The sequence below is a fragment of the Gobius niger genome (assembly GCF_951799975.1).
Source record: "Gobius niger genome assembly, chromosome: 15".
In the NCBI taxonomy this organism is placed as follows: domain Eukaryota; kingdom Metazoa; phylum Chordata; class Actinopteri; order Gobiiformes; family Gobiidae; genus Gobius; species Gobius niger.
In genome coordinates, this window is record NC_136866.1 from 11923274 (window position 1) to 11939867 (window position 16594).

A 16594-nucleotide genomic window follows, 5' to 3' on the forward strand; every position below is an offset into this window, starting at 1 on the left:
ACCATTTTGGATTCCTGTGACTGTAACCTGTAAGAGCACTGTAGAAAGTAGTTGAAAAAGCACCTGAAGGTTGGTTGTAGAAACAGTAAGTAAATACAGTAAAGTAAGCTGCTGGTTGTACTATTGTATGCTTGTACTTGTACTCTGAAGGATATGGTACTAGTGTCCAGTTGTGACGCTGGTTTATGGAAGGCTTCCTGGATAAGGTGAGCACCAGACTGAGGAGGTGTTTTCTCAAAGACAGCCCTGTTCAAATGGATTATACCTTTGCATTTTAGTGCTATTACCTAAAAGTTAAAACCTATGATGTCAGCGCTGCCTCTTGTGAAAGTACATCATTGGGTCAGCATTCATATACATAGAATCTCATTGATATTCTTTGTTGGGGGGGGGGGGGGGGTTTCAAACTGCAGAGGTTTAAACAGGGCTGTCAGTTTCAGTCTTAGGAAGTGGAAAACCAGCGGATCATCTAACATTGTTGCTGCGTTACCTATAGGACAGTTCTCGATTACATTATGTGGTAGACTGCGTGATAGCTAAACATACTCAGAGGGACCAGATTGACCAACATTATTTTGTCTAACCTTTGCTGCTTTTTTATTGTTTTCATTTGCTGGATTTAACCCAAAAAAAAAGTGACATCTTGAAGCCACTAGAGGGCACTGTGAGCTTTTGGCAAACAAATAAACCTTTTCTCACCTGCCATCATTAACTCCTAAAACTGCTCTGGTTGTTCTCAAAAACACATCATATCATAATATTAGATTAAAACAAAAACAAACAAGGAGAAAAAAAAAATCAATTCAATTTTATGCATTCTAAATTGAAAGTTTATGTTTTCAAAAGCTTTGCAAATCCCATGATTCAAATTCTTGTCCTTTGAAACTGCAGCGGCTAAAATCATGTTATTGTTTGTCCCTTAAGCACCATCGAACTGATAAAAGTAGATAGACTGCGATTGCACCATGTGTACTGGTGTCAGTGTGGGCCAGCACCATAGGGTAAAAACCAGTGATTTGTAGCACTACACACCAGAAGTGTTTCAGATGGGCTTGTGTTAATGTAGGTATTAAAAACAGGAAGTTGAAGGTTTGCCGCCCTCTGGAGGACACAGACTATCCGAAAGACGTCAGGTAGCGTGAGAAGACCGTCGTCCTGCACCAGGTGTGACTTGTGAGTGTGTAGATCGGCTTTGCGTTGAGGAGTAGCACCAGGGGGCTAAGCGGTCTGGTATTTTGCGAAGCAGTCTTTGTGTATATTTGTGTGTCAGCCAACCTTCATGTACTAGCCGCTGTGTGTCTGCCGTCTCATACTGTTTGTGTGGGAGAGACTTGTCAGGACTAGTTGCAGGCGAAGTACTCTTTGAGGGGAGCGAAAAGGTGCCTGATGACGGGGACACTCCAGGAGCGCCCCAACAGCCGCTGCCGCGCCAAGCGGCTCATGTTGGACACGTCGGTGTAGTGCACGGGGAAGCCAAACACCCTGGGAACACACAAGACAACGGTAACTGCTAATCCCACCTATTTCAGACCTGGAATACTACATTGGTCTTTGGTCTGAAAAGTTCCACTGTTAAACCTTATTGATGAGGTATTGTTGCATTTTACTGTATGTATTAAGTATTAGTGTACACATTATAGACGGCAGTAGTTCAGTCCCTATTCTTATTCCTGTTTAACCTCATAGCCCCCGGCTTAACCGAGCACAGTCTCGCCTGTTCAGCTTTACCCAAATCTGAAAGTTTACAGCCTAGTCACTTTTTTCTACTTTTTTTTTTCACATTTGTTCTTTTCATTGCTTTTTTTGTCATGTTTTTGTCACTTTTTCATCACTTTTTCTGTCATGTTTTTGCCACATTTTAATCACCTTTTCAGTACTTTTTCATCACTTTTTTAATCATGTTTTTGTCACTTTTTCATTGCTTTTTGATCGTTTTTTTGGGTCATGTTTTCATCACGTTTTTAATAATATTTTTGCCACATTTTCATCACATTTTCATTACTTTTACATCACTTTTTTAATCATGTTTTTGTCACTTTTTCATTGCTTTTTTTGTCATGTTTTTGTCGCTCTTTTAGGGCTATTTTGTTGTGTTTTCATTCATATTTTCGTTGCTAATTTTATTTTATTTTATTTGGGTAAAGCCAAACTGCGGAAAATATGCTCGGTTCAGACAGGAGTTCAGAGGTTTATCACAAAAGTAAAAGCATTTTTTTATTAATCAATATTAATTTCATCATTCTATGTAAAAATAGAATAAGTAGATGTGTAGGACAATCACAAGCAGGGGTCGACTCCACTTATTCTGGGTCTTAACCCTGGCCCAACCGTGAACAGAGTGCAGTACCTCTCCATCTCGGTGCACCACAGGATGTCCTCCTTGTTGTCCATGTAGACGGGGAAATGCTCGTCTTTCCCCTGCTTCACAGAGTTGGAGCGTGTCGTTATCGTACGCAACTTCTCAAACTGAAATTCGCACCCACACACCACGTCCGCACACACAGAGACACACACGGACAGACACACGTAAAGCCTATTAATGCTAACGCTAACCCTCTTTTTCAACACAAGCAGAAAATGAACAACAGTGGCTCTCATCCGTGGGACCCAATTTCAAAACTTTATGTACATTACCCAGTCATGAGGGTTCACTACAACTCTTTTGGAGTTTAGATTTAAAACAATTTCAATCTCTTTACAAAGCATTATTGGACTGTGGACCCGGATGAGAATCACTAATCTGTTTTAATATCAATATATTCTGATGCAAGGCTTGACAATTAACCTTTTCTTTGAGGCTTGTCTAGTCAAAAGCTACCATTAACTAACAACAATTATTTACTTCTTTCGGGTAGACTGTAAAGTTGTTGTTTATTTGGTTAAATGTCTAAATAAAATGGGGCTATTATGGTGTGTACCATTTCTAAAGTACTCTTTGTGCGTGCGCTCAGTCACGCAAATGTTTTTAGCATTTAGCCTCTCCTAGTATAAGTATAGCTCCAAACTGGGGTGACGTATTTCCTATTTCCCTGTTACACAAAATTAAACATGCCGATTTTCTAAGTAGATAAATATAGGTACTATATTGTAAGGCGTAATAATACAGGACCACTTTGACATCCGCGCAGTAAAGTCGAAGTGCTCCTAAGGTATTATTACGCCTTACAATATAGTACCCTTTTTTTTATCCGCTTACAAAATTGTGTAATGTAACTAGACTTGGATTGTGTAACTTTTCACGTAACTGTATTTAAATAGGGGAAACGTGGAAGCTTGGTAACTTCTAACTTCACCCCAGTTTGGGACTATTACCTCTGCTAGGAGAGGATAATGCTAACAACATTTGCGTGACTGAGCGTACGCACAAAGACCAGACAGTTACGCATCAATTTGTCTAAGCTAAGGTAAGAACATATCTCAGTATGGAAAAACCGTGGCCTATTTCGTTAAGCTGAAAAGTCCTATACCTGATTTTCTTTTTTGTTTCAAACAGTGAAAGCACACTTTAAGTATTTAGTGGTTGTCCAAACTCATTCCTAACTTCCCTAAGGAATTTCTAACATCACATATCACATTTCGCAACTTTCAGGGAGGAAAGAAGACTTTTCCTGCCAGGGTAATGCTTAAAACAACTACTATCCAGCTGGTCAGGATTGCTAAAGAATACATTATAATTAGATGGGCATTAGGTATGAAACCTTTAGGGAGAGTTACTAAACTAAATGAAAGTCTACCAGCATGTGGCTACTTGTCAAACCCTGCTATCATGTAATGTTTTTTAAATGTATGTTAGAGACACAATGGGCGTACTATACCTTAGCAGTGCGGCCATGTTCAAGGCACTCTTGTAGGTCCAGCTTGTCATTCACCATTGCTGAGAGAGGCCTAAAGCATGATACAACACTTTAGAAATCTGAAGTTGATACTATAAGTAATAATTGAGAGTGAGTGCAGTACCTGGACATGCCTGGCAAGTTTCCCCAGAAATACCTTGCGCGATGGGCAGCAGACACCTCTTTAGCATCGATCATGACTGGGTTACACTGAAGCAAAGCAACAGCAGTGCTCAGTATAACTTCAAACTTCATTGTATTGTAGTATTACATAAAAATGTTTGGAGTTTTTACCTCTAAAAAGCGAGAGATGTCCCGTTTGTCACTGACCCCCATGGCCACCACATTCTCAAACAGCCAGAAGAAAGGCCTCTCGTCACCAGGTTTGGGTCTGGCTTCATGAAGAAGTCGGTAAAACTCAAAAAACAACCGCCCAGTTCCTTCTGCAAGGATGGAGCAGTATTTTAGGATTACAGTGAATGTTGTTTGCTAAACTGTAACTGATAAATCAATATCCAGCAATATCAAACACAGATGTTGAAAAACGAGATGCGGTTACTTCAAGTGTCTTACCAAAAAGGCCTTTTCGTGCAGGATTGACTATGGAGAGGTCGTTACAGGGACTTCCTCCAATTATCAGGTCAAATGGTCCCCATTCTTCAATCTTAAATGATACACAATAGATCATGGATAAGAAGCCTCATATAAAACATTATGTAGGTCTTTTTATCAGATCAAAATGAGAATAATTAAAATGATTTCATTGAAAGAGGAGTGACTTGAAGACACTAAACCAGCTGCACTCACATGTTTTCGTGTGACGTTGCGGACATCTCCCACGTACATGATGCGCCCCTGGTGTCGGACCAACCCCACAGTGATGGAGTCCTCACACACCTCTGAGGCCACGTACCTGTCCACCTGGAGCCCCAAGTCCTTCAGCACCAAAAGACCTGCACAAATCGGCTACTTAAGTCTCCACTGAAATCATTACCGTGCTTAGTGTACTGTGTGAAAAGCCACAACCATATCTTACCATGAAATATAATATTATGTAAAGTTTGTGAGTCTCCATCATGTGCTCACCTGTGGCAATGCCGTCAAACAGTGACAGAACCCTGATGGGCTGCCTTGTCTCTGCTGCAACTGGAGTATACAACTTGGTTGGTTCCTGCGAAAAAAAAAAAAAACATTTACCAATTGTATTTCAAGAACTACATAACGGTTGGTTTATTCATGAACAGGATCAGCTCCTTCTGTTTCAGTCTCTAGACATTAATAATAGATGATAAATATGTTTAAATGGGTATTATACTTCCTGGATTATTAATTAGAAGCACTGAAAATGTTAATTTGAGGGAAGAGAGCAACCGAATAAAATAAAGCAGCATCCCGTGTAAAAAAGTCTCCCGACCGCTGTAACATGGGATACAATATCAGGGACAACAGATTGATGTGTACGTACAAACTCCTGCTCGTGGTTGTTGGCAAAGAAGTGCTGGAGCCTGGAGGGCCAGTCGTCCCTCCGTCGCAGCAGGCCGTAGGTGTTCCGCGGCCCGCACATGTAACAGTTCCACGGGTCCTCCTGGATGGCTACAGCAGCTGAGCCCGCCCCGACCAGCAAGTCCACACACTCTACACAGAAACACCTGCAGGAAATAACAGCCATTTACAGTTTGTAACCCACAATATAAAAAACATAGTTAAAAGCATGTTTATTATTGTTTTCTATTTGTATTGCACATACAAGTGAAAATGCAGACTTATAGCCAAAGCTAAAAGTAACATGCAATTCAGTGTTTTTTTTTGGTCATAATTACAGCCACAAGGGGTCAGTATTGTGGTGGTAAAGAAAAGCATCTAGATTCTGCATTTTGTTGGTGACTATATGCTTGTACGAATATCAATTGTGCTCCAAATTTGAATAGCAGATCATCAACCAGTCTTTAAATCACATGTTAGGACTTCTGCCTCATATCAGGCCATATTGTGGGTAGAAAAATCAAAAGCAATTTTCATTTGAGTCATATATGAAGTTTCATTCCTCTGACCTGCAGCAGTTGTTGTTGCCGCACATGAGCACTTCCCTCCCTCCACAGCAGATTGTGCAGTACGACTGGTATCCGTCATCATCGTATTGATAGGCACATTCCAGGAAAGAGTTCTGCATAAGACAGAAAGATGAGGAGAGAACAATGTATATTAAAAACCAAAAACAATGTTGTTCAGTATAATGTTCGGTGCCATACTTTGCAGCCCTGGCACATGGCTCCCATAAAGAGAGGATGTTCCAATGAGACGTTGAGGCTTCCACATGAGATGCAGATATCTGAAAAGACAAAAATCAACTTCTTATAGGACTCAATGACATTATAAACAGTGATAAACGTAACCTTTTTGTTGCTTTTACCTTCTATGTTTCTTGTCTTCTTTTTGATTTCAAATATAAGCCTCTCTATTTCAAAGAGAAAAAAGTGTCAGCATGTAAACATGTGCATGGTCCTCTCAGCACTGATCCGTGTTTACCCCTGGTCCCTTCGTCGATGACTTCTCGGATCTTCCCTTTATCTGCTGCGTTTTTGCGTGGCTTCTTCGCAGGTGGAGGTGTGTAAGCTGCCTCAGGCTCCGACCACATTTCATGGTACACCTCCTTATATGGATTTTGTTCCTCTGTTGCGACAACAATAAAGATAGTAGAGTAAGTTACTGTTGTAATTGTGGATTTTAAACATGATATCGCGGAGGGCAGTGTTTCTAAACATCTAGTTAAGGCCTTTGACCTCTCTTTGCTGAAGGCAGTGGGAGTGGGACCAAGCTCTGAAGAAATCACATGTAGTAATTTTAGCGAATGGCAGTGACGTGCGGTCAGGGGAGGCAGGTAAGGAAGACACTAGTCATCATGAGAAAAATACCCAAGTGAATACAAATGAAAACTCATTAAAAAGCAGTTTATCCAATGTTTATAGTCATTTCCTATGATTTTCATCCATTTTGTGGTTAAAAAATTGTCAAATATTTATCAGTCGTTGTTATCGTGTGAAGAAGGTGGAGCTGAGGCTCTGCTGACAGCCTGTGGATAAAGAATCTGCCGAATGCACGACACGACTGACCTGTTCATTTGACATTAAACCATGTTTTGAAAAACCCACAGTGAGGCCAGCCTCACACACTGTCCCTGACGATGCGAGGGGGCAACTGTGCCTGCACCACACATTTCTACAAAAAATATGGACAGGGAGAGTTCACTCCCATGTATGTCATGTTGTGTCTTCTACAATATCGAGAGAATACATTTTATGTAGAAATGTAGCTGTTTAATAGTGTTTTTGTCATTTACACATTGATTGCACATTGCATCATGCTGCAGTTTTGTTTATGTTTGAGTCTATGCAACACGTGCCTCACCGGCTACAAACTGCACCGCATGTCGTTGACTAACGGGATGCTCACACTCCTTTGGTGCCCAAAATTAAAAAACTGCTCAAAAATTCAATTCAATTTACAGTCTTGATAAATGCAGAGGAGAATGTCAAGTTCAAGAATTTCTAATCAGGACCAATCAAAGTAAACGTTATTACTCTGAATTAGAATGAATGAAGCAAAACAAGACTCCTTTGTTGTTGCGTACCCTCAGGAGGATCCAGTGTTTGTGGTCCGCCAGGTAAGAAGTTGGTCATGGCCCACTCGATCATCTGCCGGGTCTGCTGCTCCACTGCCTCTCCCTCATCGCTGGAGTCACACTGTGGTAGTGGCCGACCAGCGCGCGTACTGGCCACCTAGACACAACACAAACACACATGCAATCTGAGCTGGAGCTTTTGACTCATAGCTGGTTTGGACGGAAAAACACCCTTGAAGTGAAAGAAAGTACCAATTATGGGTGGACATCTCGTTCCTTACTGTTTGTATACAACTCACCACAGTCTGATACTCACATGGGGCAGTTTAGATCCTGGTCAGGCTCAAGACTGACTTGGATATTGCAGAACCTTTGTAAATGTTTAATCTGTATTCATGATTCGTCCATTTTTTGTGACTTAGAAGAAAATGCATACAACTGTTCAGAAGCAGATGTGTTAGGTTACCTGCAAGGCTTCGAAGATGGCTTTGCGGTACATGGGCTGTTTGTTGTAGGTCGGCTGGTGGAAGGAAGAGGAGAAGGAGCTGAACGGCATCAGCTTCTCTACACAAACCTGCAAGACCATGAGAGCACAATGTTAGCATTGACAAGACTGTGCGTGAGAAGTCAAAGGAAGAAAGAGACTGCTTCACAGCAACATAAAGTGTCACTGATGTTGTGAAAACTGCAAGTCAAAACATTTCTGCTCAAACTCACCACTGAAAACTTGCCGTCTCCGAACCACATGACCCAGCGCGTGCCGTCTGCCGCCCGACTCCTGCCGCTCATCCACCAGGACACAATGCGGCCGGGCCACCAGGAGAAACCCCGCAGCTTCCCGAATACCAGGTTCCCAATGCCAAAGCCGCGGCCGTCCTATGAGCAGCCACAAAATATATCAAATATGAACTTCGCCAGTTCAGACAAATTAGTTTCACAGATGCATGTTTTGAGTCGTACGTCATGCAAAGAGTGTCGACTTTAGCACATGAAAATGACCATGTTGCTAATAGCTGTGCTGCTAATTGGCCATTTCACAATATTCTCTTGCCGACTGTTGGCAGCAAAGGGGGATTTTTTTACACATTATTTTAACGAAAACAAAAACCTTACCTGGTACTCTATCTCTCTGGGCGTGGCCTGGTCTCCACGGGCCGCAGGCTCCGGTGTCACGGCGACGGTGGGGGAGGCGGGGTCAGTGTGCTGCTGAGATGGGGGCGGGGCTGGGCTGGGGGGCTCCTCCTCCTTCTGAAAAACCTCTGTTAAGTCGTCCATGATGCTGATCTCCGCCGCTCTGTAAGCGCGCCGCTCGGCCTGGGAAGTACAGAAGACAAAAAGAATGACAAAACAGTAAATGGTCGCAGTTTGTGTTGTGCTTGTGGCCATTTGTACGACTTCTGGTTATTACAGGCTTTTTGTGACTAGGCGCGGCGGGATGAGTGTCTTGCCCAAGGACACAATGGCAGTATGGTGGAAGCTGGGTTCAAACCAACAACCTTCGGATCAGTCGCCTGAGCAGCTGTCGCCTCGAATAACTAAGGCAATACTTTTACTTAATTGGGGAAAAGGGGTTATGTTACATGATTGCTGCATTACATTGAACTGTGTCTGGACTTAAGTCGATATAGCAGACAGTTCTTTGCGTGGGGACGGCTTTAGATCAAGGCCACAGCGCTGCAGGCTCCAGGAACAATCCGCTAATTGTGTCTAAACAGGAAGTGCTGGAGCGAGAGCAGAGAAAGGGTGTGGTGCCAGGGCTCCGAGAGAGTTCAGTGAGTTCATCAGTGAGCACAGCAGGACAGGCTCGGTATGATGGTATTATGAACGAATTGGTAAACACAGAAACAACGTAGACACCAGAAATGTCTCATAAGCAAGAGAAAAGCTTTCGAATGCCCTCTTGAAATTAAATCAAGCGTTTAATGGAACAAACAAATCCAGGCAATGAAAGTGTTTTTACCATCTTTGATGTGAGTTGGGGCATGTAATGCAGGTATGGCAATTATTCAAGGAGAGTAATTAAACAAAATAGACTTTAATGAGCTTTTAAGCATGTTATACAATTCTTTTCTCACCAAAAACAAACCTAGAGTAGAATATTGTTTCACTCACACCTTTAAGTGCTGTTTGCAGAGGAATAAGTTTTTTCACTGTCCACATACAACCACAACGTTTTGATCATTTCAGCAACCTCCTTTTGTTGTACACGTTTGACAATTAAAAAAAACACCAATTCAAAGGTACATGAGTAAAAGTACTTAAAATATACACTATTACTAGATAGTAGAGGAGATGTTTTTCATTGAAGCATTTGCATTTGAATTGTAACTACTTCTACAACTCCAATTGTCTGGTTAAATCTAGGATTTTCTGATGTTTACAGTCAACAAAAGTATCTTGTCATGTTACACCTCTGCATCAGAACCTCCACACAGAGAAGCAGCAGCCTGATGTCAGGAGGAAGAGACAGTAAAAAAGAGAGTCATGTCCTCAGTTTGACCTGAGGTCACAGGGTCACCCCATCCCACTCCTGTTGACCCATGACCCCATAAAGTTCTAATGGCCCTGTTACACGGGCCATAGACAGACAACCAAGTCAAAAGTGCAGGAGCGAACACTCTGAGAGAGGAAACATCTGTGTCTGTATAGAAAAGAGCTTGTATCACTCGTATGAAACAACTATGGATTCATTATGATCTTAGTCATAACATTAGCAATAAATATTTATGTGAAAATACATACATAAATAATAAATGAAGAAGACAGAACCACTGCCTCTGACCACACTTCAGTCAGTGTCACTGAGGCACCTTTACAAAGTGACAGATTCATGCGTGTTGAACTGGGCTGAACTCTGGTCTAATCCCCAAATCCATCTCTGGATGAAGCTGTGGCTGTTGCCTGGTAACAGGAGTCATGTGACCATCCCACAGGAAGAAGGTCTGACTCACTGTGACTCCTTCATCTGCTGCATCCACACAAACATGCTCAGCCCCCTCGGCTCTTATGATGACACTGTCACCAGTGAAATTACATACTCGCTAAGTGCTATTTACACAAAACTGCACAAACTGTAGCTGAGGCGGAAGACTGGGTTTTATGTAAAGAATGGCACCCATGTCTCAGATAGAGCAGGGCAGCTGTGGCTATAAAGTGCAACAAAGTGAAGCATATCTTTTGGGGGGTAATGCTATAAGAGTGTTCATTCAGACAAAGGCAACAGGGGACAGTAATGGTGCGAGCGGAGGTTGTAATGCTGTGAGTTACGACTTTGAACTTTACCGGACCCTGTGTTTTCACTCTCAGCCTTCCCTACTTGACCTCTAAACTCTCACCCTACGACATCCCCATCCGCTGAAGCCACGCCCCCTTTCAAACTGCAACTGACCCTGACCCCCAGATGAACCTCCCCGATCTAACAAACACACAAATACTACTGTTACTACTCTCTTTCCAAGTCTATAGTATCCTGGTGAGAAAATAAAAATCCTCGTCTTGTGGTTGACTCCGACAGGTCGTTGTTTGCCGGGGAATCCCACCTTTTTTTTTACCTGGGTCATACTGGCGTGAACTTCTGAGCTGGTAGCAATGACCTAAAGATCCTAAAATGTCTGTACCTGCGAAAAACAGAACTACACTCTTACTGCTACTGCTCCTTTAACTGCTGCTCCACAACGGATAATAAGGAAGGTCAATCTCTTGTGAAAGCTTCAAATGAATTATGCCAAATGTCAAGATAAACACAATAATAATGGGCATTCCTACGACTTTGTATTGAATAAAACTCACCAAGTTACTATAAGGACATGCTCACACACCACAGCTGTCAACTGAACTTAAAACGTCAGCATGTTCTAGTTTTAAAGAAAGAGGAAATAAAGCAATATTTACCGTTTCAAAAGCTAGTAGTCCACTTGATTTAGAAAAAGCTTAAAGCAAACGATTTCTCTTCACGCAAGCACTGTAAATGTTCCAAAATTTCAGAAATGCCAGCATGTAGTTTGATATTGCAAGTCAAAATCATTCATAGCTGCGAAAAGCTCAGATGGAATAAAGTTAAACATTGGGATTTTGGTGCCAAACAGCAGAGGAAACAATGAAGCTAGTAGTAAATGAGCTTAATATAAGATACAAAATGTGCAAAATGATCGTGCAAACCCCCACAAGGTTCAAACAAGGACGCATCAAAAATCTACTTATGTCATTGCTGCACTGAAGCACTTCCTATTGATGATCTGCCAAGTAAAAAAAAAAAGCCAATTGACTTACTGCACGAACATCTCCGTCCGCATCTCTGGGCCGTTTCCTTCCTGTCATCTCCCACACTTTCTCTTTTTCTGAGCGTTTCAAAGCAAAACGCAGCCCTATAGCTTCCCCCCTGAACCCTGACGGCGCGCTCTGATTGGCCAGTCCCCGCACCGGTGATTTAGTGGCTCCTGCAGTGAACAGATGTTTGGGTGTAGAGTTATGTCTGGTAGCCGCGGGGGTTTTAAAAAGCAATGATGACGGGATAGAGGCGCATTGTGTGTGTGTGGGGTCAGAGGCTACGTAAGCGGCAGACTGACGAGCAGAAAGGACGTGTCAGGGTCACGACGCATGTGTTAGAAGCAATGTACGATGATGCTGGTTTGGATCAAATTGTTTGGAGCCTAAAGTTTGGGATGAAAGAACAAAAACATAATATTTCTGGAGAATACTTTTTCAAAATGGTGGATTTCCCGCAAGCTCAAGGAGTCAAGGAATTAAAAGAATGCACTGTAATCTCTGGACCATTGCATTACAATTATGCATTGATTAGTCATATTTGTAAGCATTCACCTCCCAAGCAAAGGCAGCAGACATCTTACTTGCTAGCGATAACTACCCCATCATTGCCTACATCAGTCACAGTAATGCAGTCGGTTGTGACAGGAGGCATTACAAATGGCTTTCTTGACAAGCTCTCTTTTACTTCTTTAAGTTGGTGACAGTCAATGGTGAGGTAGCACTGCTACGAGTTTAGACTGAAAAGCAGAAACATTTATTGTTTGTTTCAATCAGTGCTTCTCAAACTCTTTAGACCAAACAGCACTTCATAAAATATTCAACCTTCCAAGTACCACAAGAGCCTAGATAAAAATTGAATTAGGCTAAAACGCGTTTTTAAAAGGGTCTAAAATAACAATGCATTCAATGCGATACTAAACCATAAACAAAATTAAATGTATTCTCGTTTTAATGAATGAAGTAAAATGAATAAAGTCTAAACTCCAGATGACCCTGAATGTCATCAGAAGAAGAACATAAACCAACAGTGGAGAACAACTGCTCTTTTTGTTTGCTTTTAATGGAAGAGAAACTTCAGCATTTGCTTTTGAATAGAACTGCAAGTTTTCAACCAAGTACAGGCTTGGTACAAACACAAAAGTCTTGGCTCTTTTACTCAATACTGTAGTAAATATAACTTATTTACTAATATAAGTGAATATTCTGGGTTCACTGATATGTGTTCACTTATATGTGTATAGTCATATAGACTATAGAGACACAGTAATCAATACACAGACAGGAAGTATGAAAAAAAAAGAAATATCAATCAAAAAGAATGTGCATAGCTATGTGCTTAATCAGTTTTTAAAGCTGTGGTAAAACGGTTTTCTTGTAGTAGGGAAAAAACCTCATTAAGCACCATAGATCCACATTGTCACAGACCATGTGCACTTGTGAGCAAATCAGGAAGAGTTAACATTGGCCCTGTTCATGTCACGACTCTGTCTCGCCATGAACTCTGGCTGAGATGAAATACTGAGATGCTAGATGCTACCTTTGACTTTAATTCAGGTTGTACGGCTTTAAAGCAGGAGTTTCCCAGGGCCCAAGGTCATATGCAAACCTCAAACAAATTTTTGTGTGCCCTCAAGAATTGACCCGTCTTTTACACAAAGTTTTAACTGGTAAATGTAGATTAGAAATCAAAAGTATCCACCATGATCTAATAATAATTGTGTGTAACCAAAAACGGCTCATCGTAACCCCCCATTAAATGACAAAGGCAGAAATAAACGATGAACCAAAAGAAGACCTCATCCGTGGGCCTTCATTTCAGATTTTTTCTGCGAGCTACTATAACCTTGAATGAGAGAAGGTTGCAGCAATGTGTGGGCGCAGAGTGTGGCCTGGTTTAATGATATAAAAAGTAAAAAATACCAGTCCAAAGAACCCACTGAAAGTCTCAGAGCACTTTACCCCCACGACGTTCTCTTGGCTGTAATTTCAGCGGTGAATGAAGCTGTGCCAGGCCGTGTGTGTCTCTGAATGGGACGGTGTGGTTTCTATAGGACAGGGATATGTTGGGGTGCTAACAGCTGGCTGCAGTTCGCTGAGTGATGGACTAAACACACACGTTCTGCTAAAGAAACCTGGAAACATTTAACCCCTCCATCCATTACTGACTCCAGCCCCCTCCCCCCTCACATGCAATAACTTCTCTATTTTACTGCACTCCCAACAGTCGAAAGCACTGATTTACTGCAATTTAACATGGGTTATAAACCTTTGTCAAGATAAGTTAAGAGTATGCATGCCTATAGAATACAATAGGGCTGATTACGCTATGAACCTTGGATAAATCTGGTGTGCAAATTCATCTGTGCACCACATCATTTATAAACCAGTGGTGCCAAAGATTTTATTTGGATTGGCATAAGTGTTGGACCAATTGTGGTGAAAGTTATAGTTGTCCACAGGCTTTCAAAAAAGGTGCAATCTCACTGAAGTGGATCTCAAACTGAGGTACCACAGTTTCAATTTTATTCAGGGTTCATTTAATCTATGCTTTAGTGTTGCATTTAGGATACATTTTTCTGTTTTACATCCAGCTTAGACATAACTTACCGGTAGTCCAATTTAGATCTAGTTTAGACACTTTGATCTTGATCTAGACCTGGAAACACTTCATGAGATGGAACCACTGACATTCACGTGAATGCAACAGATGACTCTCACTGTACTTGTAAACCCCTGTTATTTTTCCTCAAAAAACAGCTAAGATAATTCACCCGAGGCATCTGAGTGACATTAAAAACGCATCCTACGACTATTACTAATTGGATTAGTAATGTAGGAGGCCAGCACTGTAATGTTTTTAAAGATGTCGAGGTGAAAGTGACTGGTTTCACTGTACGGTGCACATCGCTCTCAGAGTAAGTGAAGGTGAGTCAGCGAGAGGTTGTCGCCAAGAAACCGCTCTCCATCTGTCACGTGGACGTTGTACAGACTTTATCACCAAATCTAACAGAGATTCTGCTGGTAACTGTTATCAGCCATTTTTTACACACCTGTAAGATGTCATGATACAAACAAACAACAACTTCATTTTCTTAGTTTCTCTTTCACCATTATTTACATTTATTTTATAGAATTATATTAACTAGGAAAGTGAAAACCCTCCATGAACCAAATTCATACATTCTAATTTTACAGCATTTATGTAGCAACATTTACAGCTTTTATGAAATTAGCATTACTCTGAAATCAAGCAATGATACTTAGACAAACTCATTGACCATTGAGTTGATCTGTGCCTGCATGAATAATTGCATAAGTTTGTAATTTGAGGTACAGTTTTGGTCCCACCTCCAGCTTCCAGCGGCTGAGCCACTCCTCCTTCTGTCTGCGGCTGAGGTAGTATGGGTCTCCAGCCTGAAACGTCACTCTGGGCACAGGCCGCCTCCTCAGCCTCCCGGTCTCCCCCTTTGGCCACAGACAGCACCTTCGTCATTTACGTATCACTTAACGCTGTTAATGCAGCAGAAAGGACATGCTCACCTCTCGGGGGGAGTCGCAGTTTCTGTCTTCTGGCTCGTCTGGAAAAAAAGAGTTTGTTATTTGTATGAATAATTGCAGTGGTTTGAAGCAGACATCCATTCTTGCTTTCACCAGTCCATACTGCCTTTGTGCATGTGGCCATTATGGAGGTCAAAACAAGACTCAATGATTCTTCATGTTTATTTTGCAGATCATTCCACAAAAGCAGAGTATAAGGGGTCTTATAGCGCTACTGAGACTTTGAATTCACAGCCTGAACATTTAGCCCCCACCTTTACTCTTGTCATTCTGCTCAGTTTTCCGCCGTCCTCGTTTCTTGCGCGGTGAGGGCTCCGGCTCCTCAGGTGGAGTGGGCGGGGCATTTGCACAGGGGTCAGAGGTTGCCATCTCCTGGGAAACAGAAAAGAAAACAGCGTCTAGGTCTCCGTCTGGCTTGAAACCAGGCTCCACACATGTGCATAATGCTTACACACACACACACACACACCTCACATACATGAGTATCAAAGAGCTACAAGCGTACAGCTATTAGTCTGGGCTTGTTAGCGCGACACAGAGCTTGTGTGGGTCCAGTAGTGTCTGCAGAGGATCATGGGAGTAAACTCCCCCAACAGTGTTGCCATAAAACGCTAACACAGCAAATGATTAATGGTAGCCAGGTTTTGGTGGAGAAAAAAGTTTTTAATGAAATAAGATGTAGTAATGCCAAGGAGTAAAAACGTCTCTAAAGGTCTTATACCTACATGTTTTGCTTACAAACAATAAAACAGAGAGCCCCTAAAATTCACTTTGTTAGTAGCTCATTTCTAACGTCCCGATTCTTCACAGAGATCTGTTTATAAGAAGTTTTCACAGCTTTCAGGGAGCAAAACTGTCACGGATATGTAGCCAATACCAACTAGCATGCTAGATCACAATCAATAAAATGCTTTCAAATTATATTATCCACCCAGAAACCATGGCCTGCGGTGGAGAGCAGAAAACAGACTGATCACAAATCATCACTGCATAATAATTATTGAGCAAGAAGTGGGCCCTGCTAAAGACAAACTTATCTCTCTTGACCACACGATGGTAGAGCTAGAAAAGGCCAGGAGGTTTTAAGTACATGCTGCTAACAGGCTAACAGGTTTTATTGAAGTGGAGTTAAAATGTGGAGAGGCAGGGGTGAAAGTCAAACTTAAAGGCTACACTAACAGTGGCGAGCGCTAACAAGCTCACAAAGAAGTAATGAGCAGGTGAGCAGGGCTGTAAAAGACCAGGGACACAGAAGGGGGGTCAAAGCGCCCCGGGACAACATCAGTTCAACATGAAATGCATCTGATTTGGTAAGACA

The 16594-nt window shown here is 41.9% G+C and overlaps 1 protein-coding gene across 5 annotated transcripts in view; it reads right to left on the minus strand.

The window, feature by feature from the left end:
• Nucleotides 1-391: 391 nt before the first annotated feature.
• The window catches only part of LOC306974627 (DNA (cytosine-5)-methyltransferase 3A-like), a 31891-nt gene continuing 15688 nt past the window's right edge, over nucleotides 392-16594 (minus strand). For 2 of the 5 annotated variants that reach the window (XM_079571974.1, XM_079571975.1), the window contains 20 exons: nucleotides 15531-15648; nucleotides 15259-15296; nucleotides 15067-15183; nucleotides 8566-8766; nucleotides 8170-8328; nucleotides 7919-8026; nucleotides 7462-7609; nucleotides 6360-6503; nucleotides 6244-6288; nucleotides 6083-6162; nucleotides 5885-5997; nucleotides 5299-5482; nucleotides 4920-5004; nucleotides 4641-4786; nucleotides 4407-4497; nucleotides 4128-4276; nucleotides 3958-4043; nucleotides 3816-3885; nucleotides 2348-2466; nucleotides 392-1482 (listed from right to left, as the gene is read on the minus strand). In XM_079571974.1, the coding sequence (XP_079428100.1) occupies nucleotides 1341-1482; nucleotides 2348-2466; nucleotides 3816-3885; nucleotides 3958-4043; nucleotides 4128-4276; nucleotides 4407-4497; nucleotides 4641-4786; nucleotides 4920-5004; nucleotides 5299-5482; nucleotides 5885-5997; nucleotides 6083-6162; nucleotides 6244-6288; nucleotides 6360-6503; nucleotides 7462-7609; nucleotides 7919-8026; nucleotides 8170-8328; nucleotides 8566-8766; nucleotides 15067-15183; nucleotides 15259-15296; nucleotides 15531-15648 (2343 nt within the window). In that variant the 3' untranslated portion in view covers nucleotides 392-1340. Of the gene's footprint in view, nucleotides 1483-2347; nucleotides 2467-3815; nucleotides 3886-3957; nucleotides 4044-4127; nucleotides 4277-4406; nucleotides 4498-4640; nucleotides 4787-4919; nucleotides 5005-5298; nucleotides 5483-5884; nucleotides 5998-6082; nucleotides 6289-6359; nucleotides 6504-7461; nucleotides 7610-7918; nucleotides 8027-8169; nucleotides 8329-8565; nucleotides 8767-15066; nucleotides 15184-15258; nucleotides 15297-15530; nucleotides 15649-16594 lie in introns of all 5 variants that reach the window. The other 3 variants (XM_079571972.1, XM_079571973.1, XM_079571976.1) reach the window with 2 other exon arrangements.